This window comes from Elephas maximus, chromosome Y (assembly GCF_024166365.1).
Source record: "Elephas maximus indicus isolate mEleMax1 chromosome Y, mEleMax1 primary haplotype, whole genome shotgun sequence".
Taxonomy (NCBI): domain Eukaryota; kingdom Metazoa; phylum Chordata; class Mammalia; order Proboscidea; family Elephantidae; genus Elephas; species Elephas maximus.
Window position 1 is genome coordinate 15,039,695 of NC_064847.1, and position 20,418 is coordinate 15,060,112.

At 35.0% G+C, this 20,418-nt stretch overlaps 1 protein-coding gene across 1 annotated transcript in view; it reads right to left on the reverse strand.

Annotated features, from left to right (window-relative positions):
- The window catches only part of LOC126069858 (glycine receptor subunit alpha-3-like), a 186,031-nt gene that overhangs the window by 110,326 nt on the left and 55,287 nt on the right, over positions 1-20,418 (reverse strand). The window contains exons 5-6 of the mRNA XM_049873491.1: positions 17,646-17,869; positions 5,551-5,633 (exon numbers count right to left, since the gene is read on the reverse strand). Of these exons, the coding sequence (XP_049729448.1) occupies positions 5,551-5,633; positions 17,646-17,869 (307 nt within the window). The remainder of the gene's footprint in view (positions 1-5,550; positions 5,634-17,645; positions 17,870-20,418) is intronic.

A 20,418-nucleotide genomic window follows, 5' to 3' on the forward strand; every position in this document is an offset into this window, starting at 1 on the left:
CTCTGTTTTACTTCTTCCTCTGTCCTCAATTTTTCCTAAATTATGTGATGCTCTCTTTCCCTTGTTCTTTCTTTTTCCTCATATTCCATATTCATGTTCTTTAGAGAGCTCATTTATATTCATGACTGTATACAAGATTTCTAAACGTATTTCTCCATATCTTCATACCAAATACCCACTACCATTGAGTCGATTTTGACTCATAGCAACCCTATAGGACAGAATAGAACTGCTCCATAGAGTTTCCAAGGAGCCACTGGTGGATTCAAACTACCAACCTCTTGGTTAGCAGCTGTAGCACTTAACCACTATGCCACCAGGGTTTCCCTGTATCTCCATAACCACTCCTAATTCAAGCTCTAATCCAAAACTTCAAATAATCGAAAATAAATTCCTAATTGAACTTTTTTTTCACATGAAATGCAACATGTTCAAGCAGAAATCTATCTCAACTTTTTCTGTTAATCTCCTACTTTTTTTTCTAATTCATAATGTAGAACATTCAATTCTTCCGATTGAGAGAAACTTTGGTAGAACCGTCTTTATGCTTAATTCTTCCCATTAGTTAGCAAATCTCTTGAAGACTTCAAAAAGTTTCTTTTGTTTTTCTCATTATTGCCTCAGCTCTTCGAACTTCTCATAAATTTAGGATTAAATTAGGTATCTACATGGATTTCTTTTCCACAGACTTCTTCCTCTTCAAATAAAACTTTGGCTTTTATTCCACAGTCACCTGAGCAGATTCTGCAGTCCTTTCTAGTGGCAAGCCACTAGATATGACTTAAGAAGGTAGAGTTTCATTGAAAATTCTTTTACTGTTTCTAATATGGTTATTTACTATTTCCTTCCCTTCATTCTGTACTTTTTATATGTAATCTAATTTTATTTTTCTTAGAGTTTCATCAGAGTGTGAATAGGTTATAAAATTTGTCAAAATACAGGCAGCCATCTATTTTTTTCTACAATTTATTTAATTGAAATCATTATCATGGATTTTTCTAAGACATATTTGTCTGATACAAATTTTCCATTTTTCTTCCAAATTTTCTTGCATGCTATTTTTAAGAAGTGTTTATTTGAGAATATATTGTTAATCTTGACATTTGTGGACCTCAATTTTGGGAATTTCTTTATCTTGCTATGTGAATTTAATCTATTTGCATTTGTTTTAATAGTTTTGATATTGAGAGCTATTTTTTGCTCTCTTGTTATGCTTTATATATGTTGTTGTTAGGTACCATTGAGTCAGTTCTAACTCATAGCGACACTATGTACAACAAAATAAAACACTGCCCAGCCCTGAGCCATCCTCACAATTGTCGTGCTTGAGCCCATTGTTAGAGCCACTGGTGTCAATGCATCTGGTTTAGGGTCTTTCTCTTTTTCACTGACCCTCTGCTTTACAGAGCATGATGTCCTTCAGAGACTGGTGGGGAAAAAAAAAAAAAAAACAAGCAGAAAAAAATAAAAGGAATAGAAATAAAGTATTGTACATATATATGCTTTATGTGTATATACAAGTGTATATATATACAATATGTTATTTTTATTTCTTTTGTTTTTCATCTTTCCCATATTTCATTAGGTGAATAGAAATTTTTAGTTCTGGCTTTTAAGTTATTCACTCTATATTTATGTTTTGGTTGTTATCCTTAACTAATGAAGACTCATACTTGTCTTTGTTTTTCTCATCAATTTCTAATGAAAAATTTCCTTCCCTTTGGATTCTCCCTGCATATCTCCTCTCTACGACTTTTTTTCTCCTCACTAATAATTTATATAATAATTTATATCACCCAAGATTTTAAATCCAAGTCATGTGTATATAATTTTGGGTTTGTGTGGGGCACTTGCTTACTTAAATAAAACGCATTATTCCAATTTATTTATTTACCCTCTATATAGCTCTTCCCTTATTCACTTTCTTCTTCGTGCTAACTTAGTTTGCTGTTTATATATGCTTATCATCTTTAATTGAATTATTACATTCAACAAATAACTCCTCCACTAGTCCTTGAAATCCTTGAAACAGAGACTTTTGTGCAGTATTTATTGCTACATCACCCAGTATAGTACAAGGCATATATCAGATATTTGATAAAACCCAGTGCCATCAAGTCAATTACGACTCATAGGGACCCTATAGGACAGAGTAGAACTGCCCCACAGAATTCCCAAGGAGCGCCTGATGTATTTGAACTGCCGCCTTCTTGGTTAGCGCTTGGTTAGCACTTAACCACTATGCCACCAGGGTTTCCAGATATTTGATAGATTTTTTAAATTGATGAATAAAGGAATTTATATTTCCCAGGCTACTTAGAAGAGTCCTCACCACTGACATACATATATTGAATGTTTATTAACTTTCAGTAAGTTCATTTGATCATCACAGGCCATTGAGACTTTTGCTTTTAAATCATGTTTCTCTCCCTCTTGTTTTCCATATCTCTCACCTCCATTTGCCTTGTTTTCTCCCTCTGCAGTCACGATTCATTCAGCAGTAGACAATGGACCCTTTACAGCTCCTGAGTATTTTTAGAAACTACTCTCTTGTTCATTTTTACTCAAACTCATTAATTTGTCCTTTTAAGGCCATTATGTAAAAAATTATCCAAAATAATTCGATTAACAAGAATTTTTCTTTAGTAACTTCTACTTTGACAGGATTTTCTTAATGTCTGCTGATGGTGTTTAGTAAACATTGTCTGTATTGTGGGCTAAAATAATCTCTAATAAGAGGTTAGGGGATGTTTAATGTTTCTGAAATAATAAACGGCCAGTTGAGTTAATCCCATTATTCCTGAAAGAGGAATTAGGGGTAGAGGCAAGAAGCTCCATTTTTCCACTTTGAGTTTTATATTGATTTGGAAACGTTCTTGGTAAGGCAGAAATATGCAAAATCTTGTTATGTCAGCCCTGTGTCTTGCAAAATAACCCCAGTGATCTTCCCTTATTCCATAAAAGAAGTCCAGTGACTCAGCTATCCCTCAGGCATGTAATTCTTCTCATCTTTCTTTAATAACTAACATTCACATAATAACAGATTTCTTTCACTACTCCCACTTTCTCATCACCCACTTTATGTATTTATTTTTTTTAACTCTTTGGAATCTAACTTTGACCCTCATCATTTTAATCAAATTTTTCTTTGATTGTCATAATAGCAATGACTGTTTTTTTAATGATTGTTTTTAAAACTTTTTTTTCAGCATTTGCTCCTATTAAACACTCTCCTTGAATTCCTCTTCTCTTTTGAGAATGAATAATACTGCCTTTAATTTGCCCTCTATGACAACCCCTGATCTGGAATTTCTTTGAAAAACCCCAAATACAGGCATTTCTTAAGGGTGTGTCCTTGTTTTTCTTCTCCGTATTTTGACTTTAAATTAATGCCTTTGATTCTTTGAAGCATTCAGTACGTGTCTCTTAAAGTGTTTCTCTATTTCAAACATCTTCCTTTGGCTTTAGACATTAGTGTCCAAAAAGTCTGAAACACATTAAATTGGATTTACCAATATGCGTTTCATCAGGTACTTCTCGTCGTATGTTCTCTTTTTCTGATAAAGCTCCCATTTATCTAAGCTCTTCAGCCCTGATTCATTGGTGCCTGCAGCTTTCACATCCAATTTGTATCAACCTCTATTGTTTGCATATTTCACATCACTCCTTTTTGTCCCTACTTTCTATTCTTTTTGCTGGAATATTACGAAATCTTCTCAAATAATCTTGGTTCATTTGGCAGAAATACTCTTCTGAGGCAAGTCATTATTAGTTGTTGTTGAACTTGCTCCAACTCATGGCCATCGCACCTAGCACAGAATGAAACATTGCCCTTCCTGCACAAGTTTCATGGTCGTTGGTATGTCTGAGTCCATTGTCGTGGCCATTGTGTAGTCCCTTCCAGCCCAGGGGGTTCATCTTCCAGCATTGTATCAGACAATACTCTGCTGTGACCCATAAGGCCTTCGCGGACTAACCTTCATAAGTAGATCACCAGTCCCTTCTTCCTAGTCTGTCTTAGTGTGGAAACTCTGCTGAAATACCGGTGGCATAGCTTCCAGCATCATAGCTACACACCAGCCACCACGGTACAGAAACTGATTGGTGGTGGTCTGTAATATTAACGAAGTCATTTTCTTGCACCTAAATCTTGAACAGCTCCTTACTATTGAATAATGTCCAACATCCAGTGCTTATTAACTAGTGTACCAGTCTTGTCTTAGACTGTTTTGCACATATTTTTTTCTCTATTTCCTACCATTTACCTAGTTGCAACAAAGATAAAGAATACGGCTGTTCTCAAAATGCCTTTCTTTATGTACAGTTCAGAAATCTGCGCTGCTATGAATCTTCCGTTGCCCCTCCTATTTAATATTGCTAAGTACCCGCCTAACTAAAACGATATTATTTTCCCCTCACTTATTTTAGTTCTTTATTTATATGTATGCTTGACATTTAAGAACTACTTACAAAACTAACGCATTAAATTTAACAAGAAACGGTTATTATCAAACAAATTGATGTTTCTACTTATTTTAAAGAGAAACCAAATATAGGGAATGGTGGCACTTCCCACGAGGCAGGCACGCCATCTAGTGGCAGCATCATACTGCATATCTTGCCTCAGACCCGGAAGTGACCAACCAAAAAGCAAATCCCTCCCCTTTGCTGTCAAGTGGATTCGGACTCAGAGCCACTCTATACCCTCAAATTTTCCCCAAGGAACACTTCAAAACAGGCTTTTTTCCCCTGGTACAATAGATACAGGGCTACAAGAAAAAAAATGGTGCATAATTCTGACTTTTTAAATGGGATTAAACACTACAAAGCAATTAATTTATGGTTGATGACACAAATTCAGAGAAACTGAAGGTTCTAAAGGTTTCATTTGTGTTAACATTAACAATAATGTATCTGGATGCACTTTGGAAGAATAAGTGTAAAGGATGCCTGCAAGCTTGCATAAGTTTCTGATAAAATGTGAGAAATTCTTTTCTCTCTTGAGTTAACATGCATAACATACCCAGCAGAGTACACGCTGAACAAACAGTAGTTAAGGGGCTGTAGGAAGGTATGGCAGATCACACCTTTGGAGCCAGAGAGTTGGTTTGTTAAAATCACCTCTATAAATTGGAACACAGTGGTCAAATCACCTAAAATGACCATTTTTATATGTGAAAACATGGAAATAACTATATCTTTGTGGTGAGAATAAGACGAAAATTTTTTAGTCTATAGCAGCTACTCAATAAATAAAGTTTGTTTTTAATGATTATTATCTTTTTACTTTTGATGGTTTGTATGGAGACATATACCTGTTTTCAGACTTAAAAATTGTTGTTTCTATACCTTTTATTTGTTTCTTTATGATAGTATAGAGTACATGTTTTGATAGATATCATTCCTTTCAATACCTGGTGAAATACATGCCTATTTGGTGAAAATCTAACCAAAACAATTAGAAAATAAATTATCCATACAAGCCATTAAAAGCTCATATAAACTATATTTTTCAAAGTATTCAGAGAAAGTTAAGTTGTTCATACTTACAGCTTTCCAATTGCATTATACATGTTTGAACATCCATTGGAAAATTTTGGGGATCCATTGGACAGGACAGTGTTAATGTCAATCTGAAAGAATTCAAAATAACTCTTTTTAAAGGAAATTCATGGCAAATATTAATAATCTATTGTTAAGGTAGGAGTCCCTGAATGGTGCCAACAGTTAACCTGCTTGACTGTTAGCCAAAAGCTTGGAGATTCGAATTCATTCAGAGGCACCACAGAAGAAAGTTCTAGCAATATACTTTTGAAACATCAGCCATTGAAAACCCTGTGGAGCAGAGTTCTACTTTGACACATAGGGGTTCATCATGAGTCAGAACGGACTTAAGAGCAACTGGTGATGGTGGTGAATTGTTCAAAGCACAACTGAAAAACAATATTGCTTGGTAACTACTAACATCTATTCATATAAAAATCTCCAGTCTGGGTACATTATTTATCATAAAACAGGCCATCCCTTTATACATAAATCTTTTTTTTTTTTTTTTTGAAGAGGGGATACATACAGCTGTATGTATCAACAACCAAGTAGACACATTTATTGATTTATTGAAGGCTGTACGCATCTAAAAGAATCTACACTTTGAGAAGACACACCCAAAAGAGAAATTTGGATTGGATTCTACAAAATTGATACCAAATGCAAAAATGCACATTTTCTCCCAAAATCACATGGATGGTGGCTAAAAGGGATGACGGTTTCAGCAGAATTTGAGTTCTGAGCTTGGAAAAGCAGAATGCAGAAAAGCAACCTTGAGTAACAAATTTCAGCCATCGTCGTAACTATACTGAACAAATTGTTAGTGAATAATACATAAATAATATGCTAAGTCCAGAAGACTTGTGTATTCTAATTATTACAGTGAGGATTCATGTTTTGGACTTCAGTATTTCATCAGATCTCAGGACAGTCAAGAACTATCTAGACCATCACCAAGCAAACTTTTGATTTGGTCTTACACAAAGTAGGATAACCTGGATGGTAGATACTAACATTTACCCATTGGAAAAGCTTTGTAAAAATTCCTTCCAGAAAGTATTAATACAACGGCGTTCCAGTTTATGCATCACTTGTGTATTTGTTGTTGATGTTGGAAAAGTATATTATCCTGAATCTCTTCAGGGATTATCAAAAACATGAAATTCTTGAGACCTGAGAAGGAGAGACTCGGACTCAAACAAACCCAAGCTTATTCAAACAAACTCTTTTGTGAGAACTCTCTGGCCAGCCTCTTTTATTGGAGGAATTCCCGTTGAAATTAAGAATAGGAGTCGGTAACTAGATCCCTGATAACAAGCTCCCTAGATGGATAAATCAACCTAAGCTTTGTGATCACAGACAAGTTACTTTACCTCACTACAGTCTTCTCATTTCTAAAATGAAGGAAATAATAGTACCTAACCCCAGAGAGTGATTGACAGCAATACATGACTTAAAGACCTTACACAAGTGTTTGGCATACAATAAACACTAAAATATTAGTTATTAATCATTATTAATATATTCTATACCCCCACTCATATGAAATTTCCTATTACTGTCCCCTTCCTCCTTCCCAGTTTTACAAAGTTGGCACAAAAATGACTGACTGTATCACATGTAGAAAACATTTCAACTTTAAAAAGTAACCAGCAGCTGTACAAAATGTAACCAGACTCTTCAAAATGGCATTTATATGTAGACAATAGTTATAAAGTTATAATGGTATGTGCCATAATACTCTTTGTGAGTTAGGTAAAATGAACATAATTTGGGAGGCGTAGACACATGAAGCTGTTGAATTTTTAAAGAAGGCTTTCAGGAGGATCGTTTGGAAGCTTTTTCAAGTCAGAGTTCATAATACCCTAAAATAGTTCATAGAGTTCACTCTTCAAAAGTCTTTTTTTTCTTTTTCTGTTTTATGGCTCAGACAGGTTAAAACCTGTCTTAAGTAGGTGTCTGTAAAAGTAGGTGGACACGATGTTCTCGGCTTCATCAGAGGGTTTAGTAGCAGTGAATGCTCCAGTACATTTTGAACTTACACACATTCATTTTCCAAACATCCAATGCTCTCTGGCCAGCCAGTTTCAAATGTTGGCTTGGAGCATCAATGCTGTGACCTTTTGGGTAGAAGTAAATAGCGTCCTGAGAATCTTCCAGCCACTCACCATGTTTGTAATGTCCAATTCACATCCTGGCTATTTTTCTGACATAAAATGAGAGACATTACATAATTAAAAAAAAAAAAAGTGCTTGAAAGGAATTATTTGGCAAAGAAAAGCACTGTTTGTAGAACTTCTGTCATAAATCATATCCTGGAAAATCTACTTACTGACTTTTCTTTCTTTTTTGATTAAGGTACAAAACAAAGACTTCTTTAATCTCATAGTGATGAAAAATATGTGCCAACTTGGGGGATGTTATGCTGAATTTCCTTATCAAAACATTACATAAAAATTAAAGACATGTCTAGAGAACATCAAAAGAAACCTCAATCAAGTGACAACTAATCACCATCTACTGTTTTAGAAATGAATGTCTACTTGTGTAAGAAAGGACGCTAAGTCCTCTTTCTGAGACAAGACACACAAACAGGCTACGGCATTTTTTATTTGCCCCATAAGAAGTCTTGGTTTGATGAAGTAGTAATGTTTGAAAAGCTGCCAAGCTGCCTATCATATCTGACCTCCTTAAACTTAGTATATTACCTATTTTTTGAGCAAACGTTGCCTAGAGCCTGGTGTCTATCCCAATCACTAATTGAAGAACTTAAAAAAAAGTTGTCTGACTTTATTTTAGTGTCTTTATGAAAATCAGAAGTATTTATATTATTTCCTAATATTTCTAAACTTAGTATCACAAAGACAATTGCCTCTTGGTTTACTGTGCTAGATACTATTCTAAATTATACATATATATATTTAAATACGTATTATATATGTTTAAATACACAGTTAAATATTTATACTTATTTAATTTATTTCTAAAAATATTGTAAGATAGGTAACTCTGGGGTGGTTGGTCTAAATTCAGTGCACCAGTAGAAGTTCTGTAATAGTTGGAGTCTACTCAAAGGCAGTAACAACTACTATTTTCAGAATTGAGTTAACTTTGCTGCCCTGGACAAAGAGAACATTTGCTTATAGCTTGCTATAAAAGCACTGGAATTCCCAAGCTCAGTGTTCCACAACTGTGACATAAACAGGCTTTGTGTGTTATATTCACCTGGGACCAACGTAGTATGCCGAGGGGCCTTGAGAGCAAGGAAGAGCTTTGTCAAATATGCTGACACTCCTGCTGCTTGCTTTTCGTGAACAATCAGATAGATCCTTTGTTTCTGACCCAGGAGTCTTGTGCCTTCTTTCAGCACCCATAAAACAGTAACAAGCCATTTATTAGCTTAAAAGTAGAGCAAAATCAAATCCCAAACCTGGTGATCTCAAGTCATGTGTATTGCTCTGAAGCCCTCATTTGAAAAATCCTTTATTTAAAAATTATCAGTATAATGCACCCATAGGATTTAAAGGTTCAAAGAGTTCTATAAAGCATATAAAAAACAGTTGTACCTTTGCCCTCCCCATCCCTAAGTCCAGAGGCAGCCTTTCTATAGCTATTTTTCTGTCATTTACATTCATGTATCTAAATCGATGTTTTTTTTTTTTCCTTCAATTTTGACGGCTTATTAATTTCCTGCAAGGGATTTACTTCCCTTTATACCACTCCTCTGTGTACATTTAACTCTCCACCAATCTACCAAGTTTAGTTATATAGAAATCTATGCCTAAACAATCTTCAGTATTAACACGTTATGAATACGTAAGTATTGGCCATGGTTAAACGTAGCAGCTTGCTATCATTACAGCTCTTGTGTAATATTTTCTTTTTCCTGGGGTTAATAATTGTCTCATTTTAACAACGACTTCAGTATCTGTATCCCTATTATTACTTCACAGTTAACAAATTCTCCATCACACATGTATTCTGTTTCTTGCTTGGTGGGAGCAGTTTAGGTCTGGCTTCCAGCATTTTAGGGAGGTTAAGGGTATCATTATTCACTATGCAAACCTCTTGGAGTCCTCATTTTCTTGGTATGATGTCTAATGACAGACCCAGTTGCACAAGGAACCCTGACTTCTGAAGCCCTTGGCACAACCTCTGTGAGGGTTTCTGCCCTCCTCCTGCTTTCTGCCCAAGTCTGAACGGGAGGTGAGGAAATCAGTATCTGGGGGTTCACTGTGGCTCCTACAAGCATTAAATCAATTCTTTTTCTTTTAGCTCTTTTCTAGGCTGCCATTTCTGAAGTCTAAGCTACCTCAAATTTCTAAATGTTAAGGAAATTAATCATTTACTTTCTTGTCGGGTTCCTTCAGTAAGGCTTAGGTTCCATCTATCTCAGCCTACTAAGTCAGTTTTCACCCATGCATTCATTTTCAAGCTTCCTAAGATATGTCATCATTACTCATGCGTTAGTTTTAGCTTCCTATATTAATGCCATTTTTAACCCTATAATCACTTTATTTCTTATTTTATGGGGTTTGAGGAGAAAGTACAGGTAAATACATAAGTTCAGTGGGTCACATTTGCCGGGACAGTCTGCTTTTAACAGGCCTAAAAACCAGATCTTTCCAGAACCATCACAGTTGCTCTGTTTGTAAATTGAAAGAGATTTTCTTCTAACACAAATTTTGTTCACAAAGAAACCATTTGATTCAAAGATTTCAAAGTCCTGTGAAATGTCCAAAAACAACTCACAGAAAATAAATCTCTTCTTTGATCATGTCAGCCAGGATACAGCAAACAAAAATTAGGAGCAGAGTACACTGAGAAACAGCACCTGTTTCATCAGACTTTGTACTGAAAGAAAACAGATGCATTTCTGAATTATTCCATATTTTTAATCAAAGTAATATAAGAATTGGGAGCATTTCTTAATTGATGATGCCATTTATAAGAGATGTAACTTCGGTTTTATTCCTCCCTTCAAGACAGAAAACCCCTGAGCATTTCCAAAGGCCATAGTAACAAGGTCTCATGAATCTTATGTAAATTATTTAGCTTTTACATGTACTAATTAACTTTTAGGATTCTCTGTTATGATGCATTAGGACTGAAACTAGTCAGTGTTTCAGTATAGTTGTCATCTCCAACTTATGCAATCTTTTAATTAAGTAGTGTACCTTGCGGTAGTAGGGAGGGGGGTGGAGAGTTTATTGCTTATTAAGAAACAGCTTCTGTTTATGCTGATTGAAAATTTGTATAGATTCAGGGTAATGGTTGCACAGTCGATTAATGTCATTGATGTCAATAAGTTGGACGCCTGTAAAAAGATGAACTGGTAAATGTGTGATAGATATTAAAAAAAAAAAAAAAAAGCTGCCAAGGCTGCTTATGTACAACTAAATACCTCACTGAATTTGGTTTCTCAATTTGGGAGTTTAAAGTCATGGTTTCATGGGATATCCCAGTTAATTGACCTGCTGCTACTCAAAACCTGTCTGAAGTGACATGGTAATTTATAGTACGATTAAAATAACAAAACATCGTTCTTAAAGGAAATTTTCAAATTAGCAGGAAAGAAATAGAAAAAAAATTTTTTTGCACCCTGTCATTGATTCCAATACCTAATATGAATCCACAACACAGATGTGTCAAGTATCATGACCTCAGGTTAAAGGCCTCTGCTACCTAAGTATGTGTTTTTAATTCATATGTAAGACCTCATACTGATTCTGAAATATTCAAACAGTACGAATATATATGATAAAAGTTAGTTTCCATTTATTTCTGTCCAAATTCTACTCCTCATTCCGTAGTTAATCACTCTGAAAGTATTGTGCACCCTTTTAAACTTATTGTATAGATTTACATATATGTGTATTTTTACAAACCCAATTATGTTTACGAATATAGTCATATATACATTCTGTGAAATAGGATGTTATGTGATTTGGACATTGTACACACACCTTATTATATATTTAGCCAAACTGTATGGGATATCTTATGTTTCACTTCTAAATCAATACTTCTTTGCTCTTGTTGCTGCTGTCACTAACACTGGCTTTGCTGAATTTGGGAGCCAAGATATACTTTATGGATGTATTTTTGAAAGAAAATTAAACAGAGATAGAACTCTAGAAAATTCAAGTGATTCGAGATACATGTGATTGGATGCTGCTACCTATAAGTGGAAGCTGTTATTCAGTAAACTTTTTATTTGCAAATAAGGAAGGTTTCACTTCCGTAGAGACAATCCCAACTCATAGTGATACCATAGGGTTTCCAAGACTGTAAATCTCTGTGGAAGCAGACTGCCACATCTTTCTCTCACAGGGTCGCTGGTGGTTTTGAACTGCCAGCCTTTCAGTTTGCAGCCACTTGCTTTATTCACTGCACCACGAGGGCTCCTTAACCAAACCTGTTGCCATCCAGTCATTGTGTGATTGACTTATTTCACTCAGCGTAGTGTCTTCTAGTCCCATCCATATCATAGCATGTATCAAGACTTCATTTCTCCTACAGGCTGAGTAGTATTCTATTGTATGTATGTAGGACATTTAGTTTATCCATTTATTAGTTTATCCATTTATCTGTTGATGGGCATTTTGGTTGTTTTCACCTTTTGGCGAACATGAATAGTGCTGCAATGAACATTGGTGTATAAGTCGCTGTTTACGTGTCTGCTTTCAAGTCTTTTTGGTATATACCTAGGAGTAGAATTGCTGGGTCATATGCTAGTTTTATTTTTACTTTTTTGAGGAGTTTAATTTGTATACGATGTGAAGTTACTAACTTAAGAAAAAGAATAGCTGATTTTTCTAACACAGTTAATTGAACGTTGAATACATTCTCTTAGTTTCTATTATCTCATTTATTGCATACTATATTGATGTAAATGCATGGGTATATATCTGAAATCTCAGTCTTAAACAAATAATGCACCATGACCATAAAAATACCCAATTAAGCTATATTAAAATTACTTAGAGAAAGTATACGTTTATGCTTTTTTAAACATTTTACTTTAAAATATTTGTATATTCACATGTAGTTGTAACAGACAATACAGAGAGATCTTGCATACCATTTGCTCAGTTTCACTCAATTGCGGCATCTTTCAAAACTATAGTACAATATTACAAGAATACTGATATTGCTATAATCAAGATACAGAATATTTCCATGACCAAAAAGAAACTTGTGGCCCTGTGATAGCCATACCCACTTGACTTGCAATTGCTTTCCCTATTTAACCTTAGGAAACCACTAATCTGTTCTGCACTTCTATAATTTTGTCGTTTCAAGAAGATTATATAAATGGAATCACGTAGTATGCAGCCATTGGCTTTTTCAGACAATATAATTTTCTAGAGATTCATCTAGGTTAATTCCTTTTTATTGTTGAGGACTGTACCATAGTATGGATGCATTACAGGTTATTTTACCTTTCACCTACTGAAAGACATCTGAGAATTTTCATTTTTTGGCTGTTACAAATGAAGCCTCTATAAAGAGTCACATACAGTTTTTTTGTGTGAACACAAGTCTTCATTTCTCTAGTATAAATTTCCAGCTGTGCAATAACTGCTCTTTCCTAATGGCTAATGCTGTTGAATGTTTTTCATGTGCTTATCAGTCATCTGCCCTATAGTGTTTCCAAGGGGCAGGTGGTGAATTTGAACTGCCAGCCTTTTGGTTAGCAGTCGTAACTCACTGTAGCTGTTAACCGCTGAGCCACCAGGGCTCCGTTGAGTCGGAATCCACTCTACAGCAATGGGTTTGGTTTGGTTTTGGTTTTTATCAGTCGTCTGTATATCTTCTTCAGGGAAATGTCTCATGTCTTTTGCCCATTTTCTACTTGGAATTTCTGTTATTTTACTACTGAGTTTTGAGAGTTCTTTATAATCTAGACACTTGTCCTTTGTTGAGTACGTGGTTTGAAAATATTTTCTTCCACTCTGTAGCTTGTATTTTCATCTTCTTAACAGGGTCTTTTGTTAAGTAAAGTTTTTAATTTTGATGAAGTCCCATTTATCAATTTCCTGTTCTATGGATGATTCTTTAGTTGTCAACTTCAAGAACTAACTCATTGCATAGCCACAGATTTCAGAGGTTTTCTACATTTTTTTCTAAAAGTTTTATATTTTTACATGTTTTACATTAATGTAATGTCTTTGATTAGTTCTGAGTTGATTTTTGGAAAGGTGTAAGATTTAGGTTAAAAAAAAAAAAAAAAGTAACCAGCAGCTGTCCAATTTCTCCAGAACCATTTGTTAAAAGACCGCTTTCCCTTCATTGAACTACTTTTGCACATTTATCAAATATCAGTTGGGCATATTTGTGTGAGTATGTTTCTGCATATTTGATCTAAGAGTCTATGCCTCCCCAATACCATACATGCTTGATTACTGTAGCTATACAACAAGTCTTGAAATAGGTAAGAGTGTGTTTCTCAGCATTTTATTATTGTTTTTCAAATTTGTTTATACTATTTAAGTTCCTGGGCTTTCCATTTCCATTTTACAATACTCTTATCTTTAGCTACAAAATATCTTGCTGGAATTTTGACAGAAATTGTGTTAAATGTGTATATCAATTTGTGGAGATTGAGTCTTCAGTCTATGGATATGCTGTGTTTCTTCATTTCTTTGCAGTTTCTTTCATTTGTTTCATTAGTGTTACGTAGTTTTAGTATGAAAGTCCTGTACGGGTTTAGTTAGATTTGCATCTTTGTTTTTTGAGCAACTGTAAATGTCTACATGCTCATTGCTAATATATATAGTATTTGATGTTTATCTTGGACCTTGCAACATTGATGAACTCACTTATTGGTGTTAAGACTATTTTCTTTTCTTGTAGATTTTTTGGATTCTCTATATATACATTGCTGTCATCTGGATAGGGACAGTTTTCTTTCTTTCTGATTTTTATATCTTTTGTTTCCATTTTGCCTTGTTGCACTAGACAGAACAGTCAGCACTGTGATGACTACAAAAGGAGAGAACAGACATCCTCACCTTGCTCCCGATCTTAGAAGGAAAGTTTTCATTTTAATGTTAGCTGTATAGGTATGGAGCCCTGGCGGAACAGTGGTCAGAACTCAGCTGCTAACCAAAAAGTCAGCAGTTTGAATCCACCAGCTGCTCCTTTGTCTTCTGAAAAATCAGCCATTAAAAACCTTACGGAACACAGTTTAGTCTGACATACACGAGGTCTCCAGAACGCAACTGGTTAGTTAAAAAAAAAACAAAAAAACTGCTGTTTAGTCAATTCTGACTCATAGTGGACATATAGGATAAGGTAGAACTGTCCCCATAGGATTTCCAAGCCTGTCAGTCTTTATGCAAGCTGTCACATCTTTCTCCCTCAGAGCGGCTAGTCCACCAGGGCTCCTCAAGTAGTTATAAGGCTATTCAAATTATCTATTCTATATTAGGTGGTTATTTACGTTTTTTTTTTTTTTTTTAAGAATTGGTCCATTTTGTCTAAATTGTCAAATTTATGTACATAAAACGGTTCATTGTATTCCCTCATATTCCTTTTGATGTCTTTAAGGCATATAGTGATTATGAAGCTGCTTGTTTCATTTCTGATGTTGGTGATTTTTGTCTTCTCTATTTTTTTCTTTGGAAGTCTTGCTAGGATTGCATCCATTTTATTACCATTTTCTTTGCTTCATTGATTTTCTCTAATTTTGTGAATACGGTTTTGTTGACTCCTGTTTGTATCATTATTATTTTCTTTTTTTCTGCCTTTTTTTGGTTCATTTTGATTTTTTTTTCCTAGGTTCTTAGAGGGATCTTAGATTTTGATTTGTGACTTTTTCTCTATTCCAGTGTGTGCATCTAGTGCTATAAATTCCCACCCTGCCCCCACCACAGGTCCTTTAGCTATACCCTACAAATTTATATTTTTTAATTTCATTTTTATTCAGTTTACTGTATCCCCTCCCCGACCTCAGACTTCCTCTTTGACCCATGGATTATTTAGAACAGTGTGGTTTAGTTTGCAAGTGACCGGAGATTTTTCTGTTACCTTTCATTATTAAATTCTGGTTTGATTCCCTTGTGGCTGGAGAATACATTCTGTACGACTTAAACTCATTTCAGTATTTCGAAGTTCATTTATGGCTCACGTTATGGTCTATCTTGGTACATATTCTGTGGTCACTTAAGCAGAGTGTACATTCTGCTGTGGTTGGGTGGAATGTTCCGGAAATGTCCATTAGATCCTGTTGGTTGATGGTGTTCCTGGGTTCTTCTGTACCTTGATGACTTTTCTGTTTGGTTATTCCATCAATTGTTGAGAGAGCTGTGTTGAAGTCTTAAGCTGTAGTTTTAGGTTTGTCTATTTCTCCTTTCGATTCTATCGGTTTTTGCTTTACATACTTTGCAGTTCTTTTGTTTGGTGGACATATATTGGGGCCATGCTATATGTTCTTAGTAACTTAATCACTCAAGATTAACAAATGTGTTAGTTTTTTTCAGAAATCTGATGAAAATGAAACATCACTGTAGAGTAATACCATCTTGTTACTCTTAGGAAGTAATAAATTTATTGAAAGAAAATTTGTTCATATGAAATAGAAAAAATGTGAAAGCAGACACAATATTTTGAGATGAAGGGATTACTATTATTTATAAAATCACTTTGTAAAAAAAAGTTTTCAATATCATCAGTAAGCAAGTAAGAGTAAACATTTTTATCTCATTCCTTCTACCTTAGTCTATTACCTGACAAAACTAGAAACTATCCCTGATTTTTGGCAGGCAAACTCAATATCAAAAATTTCCTTTCCTTATGAGAAATGAAATGAACAAAAAAGTAAGAAGGGAGATAAAGTATAAGGAATTCATTTTAAGCCTGAAGACTTAATATTAAGCCCATCATGATATGTTTTAAAACACTTGACTGATGATATAAATATTTTAAAACACTGGCCTGTTTCTAAGCAGAGCATGGAGCCCTGGTCATGTAAGCGTTCAGAGCTTGGCTGCTAACAAAAGACAGAGAGTTCAAATCCAACAGCTGCTCCTTGGAAACTCTATGAGGCAGGTCTACTCTGTCTTATAGGGTTGCAATGAGTTGGAATTGACTTGACGGCAATTTTTTTTTCTTTTTTTAAGCAAAGCATATTCTCCTTGCCTTAAGAAAAATGACGTGAATTCTGTACCTGATGTCCTGTTTTTCACAACTTATCATAAGCATTTTAAGGTAATCATTCCATGTTAGAAGGTTTTTCAGATGTAACACAAACCATTGAAGTATGTGACTATAAGGACCTACTTACTGAATTTGTACTTGTTTAATATTTAATGAACAGCCCAGGCTGAATTAGTTCCTGAGCTCAAAGGGCCAGAAATTAATGATTATGTTTTGGTATTAATTATCGTTACGTACTGGTATTCATTTTTAAATGCTACACTGTCTTCTGAGAAATGTAAAGTGAATAACTGAAATATAAATAAGGTCTTTGCCAGGAATCAGGATAAAGGTTTTGATTGTTATCTTTTTTTTTTTTTAACATATTACAGTGATTTATTTCTTCTGCTCTCTTTTTTTCAAAGTTTATTGATAAATTACTAGCTGTACCATGTTACAAAGGATGGAAATTGGACAGATAAGGTGAAAAATGGCTGGAGACCCAAAAGAAATCTAAAACATAAACACACCTGAAAAATAATTTATGTAAAATGGATATCAGATAGGTAAATATAAGCATTACTTCATTTATAAATATTTAAGTGAGGTATGCACACATAAAAACATAATCACAATGTATGATTCAGCTGCCTTTCAATTTTCCTTTAAGCCTCCTAACAACCTGGTTAATGACCTGGGTCTCTTGTTCAAAGAGTGGATATCCAGGAATTACTACACAGTTCCTGAATCTGGGGCTTTGGTCTGTGTTATTAACAAGAGTACACAATTATTCCTTGATCAGACATATTTGGGGAATGGTATATTAAAGAACTCAAGTGGAACAATGATAGTGCTTGCTCACAAATTTCAAAACTTTCACCAAAAAATAAATAAACAAAGTAACCCTAAACACACCACTGTTTCACTGAAATCAGGAATTTAAGTCTATGACTCACCTTATTGAATAAAGAACATTTCCATTTTTGAAAATTCTTAGCAATTTGTTGTCTGTTGTAACTTCATGAAAGTTGGCGCCCTTTTCATTGGCAAAGAACAGATCAGGTTTCCAAATGGAATCCAACATGGAAGGGTCTAGGTCTAAAGAATCATCAGGGTATTCACTATATGCAAGGCGAGGATCGTTCCATTTCTGACGAAGGAAGATATTTACTCTGTAATCCTATGATAAAAGAAAGAAAGAAACACCTGCTTTATTTATATTTAGGATCTCATAAGCTATCCTTCGGGCTTTTCTGAATTATGACGATATTCGCTGACATTGTGGTGAATTCTTCGTATTCCACAATCATCACTCATTTCCACCTACAAGAGCCATTCTAGTGCTAAGACACTGCCCATGTCTTCAGTAATCTATACAGTTCAAAAAAAAAAAAGTGTCTATATTTTACTGTTCCATTCACATTTTACTCTCTTGGTTTCCCAGAATAAAATATTAGATTGCTGTTAGGCACATATAATAAAATGTTTTCACCTTTGCATTTATTTTCTAGTATCATTTCTTTTAGTAGATAGGCAATAGTATCTAGGGATGCATTTAGTGAAATTTTCTTGTGATCCTTCTGTGCTATAAAAATGACATATATATTTCTTCACAATGAAAATACATTTCTTATAGCTAATATAGCATGTAAGTTCTGTGAAACAGATGATTCGGGAAAAAATAAAGGGTGATTTTAGAATAACAAAGAGCATTATTGCCAACCATCCATAAAGAAAGTTTGGGTAGTGGTATTTCCCAATTAAGCCTTTCTTATTCAATTTTAAAAACAGCGGAGCCAATGATTTCTACCAAACTTTTGTTCATAATTTTTGGATTAATGATACAATGACAAAGATTGATAACCAGGTATGTGTATGTTTGTGTGTACAGAGTATATGAATATAAGCACTATATATGATTTTACACATATACTTTTCCCCTTAGATTTTTGACATGAACAAATAAAATACTTAGAGTTCATCATAAGCAGGATTAAAGTTAAAAAAAAATTAAGAAAGAATTATTTGCATGAAAAATAGCCAAGGCTGGAGATATTTGGAGAAGCTGAACACCGATATTTATTGACTTTTTTATTCTTTCACTACCAACTTGGAAGTTGTCAGAATATGGTAAACAAGCAATCACAAAGAATGATTTTCTAATAGCAGGCCAGGTGAACTGCTTATATTGCAGGTAGGTCAAATTTATAGTTTGTAATGCATGTTACAAATCTATATAGGCCCTTTGGTCAATATTTCTGCAGTAAGACCACTGTCTTCTATCTGTAACTGAAGTTATATACCAGATAATATATTTTTTTCTGCTTGCTAGGTGCCCCACGGAAACTCTGGTGGCACAGTGGTTAAGTGCCACAGCTACGAACCAGTAAAAGGTTGGCAGTTCAAATCCACCAGGCGCTCCTTGTAAACGCTGTGGGGCAGTTCTACTCTGTCCTATAGGGCTGCTATGAGTCGGAATCGACTCGACAGCAAGAGATTTGTTTTTTTGTTTTTTCTTTTTTGGTTTTTAGGTGCCCCATGTATCTTCCAGAGTGACAATGCAGTCGCAGAGTTCACCTCAGCTTTTTTATCATAAAGCTAAGGATAACACGGAAATCTCACCAGCCACAAATATCTGCAGAAATTGTAAGCAGGAATCTGGAACAAGCTTCTACCAGCCATGGTCAGGTCATCCTCTCTTAACCTAGAGTTCAGAGCACCATGAACCACACCATGAACTCATGGTGGCTGGGTCCAATTTCCTTTGCCATTCTGCTGTGCACGCCTCACCCCTAACTACCACCAAAGGAATTGCACTAGACAAATATCAACCTCCCTTGGCCTCATCTACAGGCGTAGGCTGAAGCAAGACAAGTTACAATGATATCAGCCAGGGAAGTTAACCGACCGATAATTTCCATTCAAAGTAATTACATATATATGTATATATTACATATGTATATATATGTATGTGTACATATATATACACACACACGTATACATACATAAGTGCTGCTCAGTCCTGTGGCATCCTCACGATCTGTGGCAGATCAGATAGGATTTTCACCGGCTGATTTTGTGAAGTAGCTCTCCAGGCTTTCTTCCTAGTCCGTCTTAACCTGGAAGTGCCACTGGAACCCGTTCAGTATCATATCAACACACAAGCCTGCACTAACAGATGTATGGTGGGTGCACAGGAAGTGCATTGGCTGGGAACTGAACCTGGGTCTCCTGCATGGCAGGAGAGAATTTTACCACCGAACGACCACTGAACTCTCAAGCTTATTATTTCATTAATTACAGATAATTCATTATATCATGAATTTTATGTATTAGCTTTTCTAGTTTCAGCATTGGCATACTTTTACATTTTTTATCTTTATCATATATATAAATATACACACACACGTTTGTGTGTGTGTGTGTGTGTGCATGTGTAAAACCCTCATCTATCATAGTAAAGATTTGCTCATACTGACATGGCACTTTTCTTCACATGCTGTAAGGCACATTATGGATTATTCCCACTACTCTTATAGCAAATTTATAAGGTAGGTGCTGTGATTTGCCTAGTTTTACAGATGTGGCACCTGGGGCAAAGTTAAGTTCTGTAGCTTCAACAAGACTACAGCTTTCACGTAGCAGAGCTCTAATTCAGAACCCGAGGTTCGGGCTTCAGAGCTTTAGCCTCCAGGATATACTGCCAAATCAGAGGCACAAATTAAACTC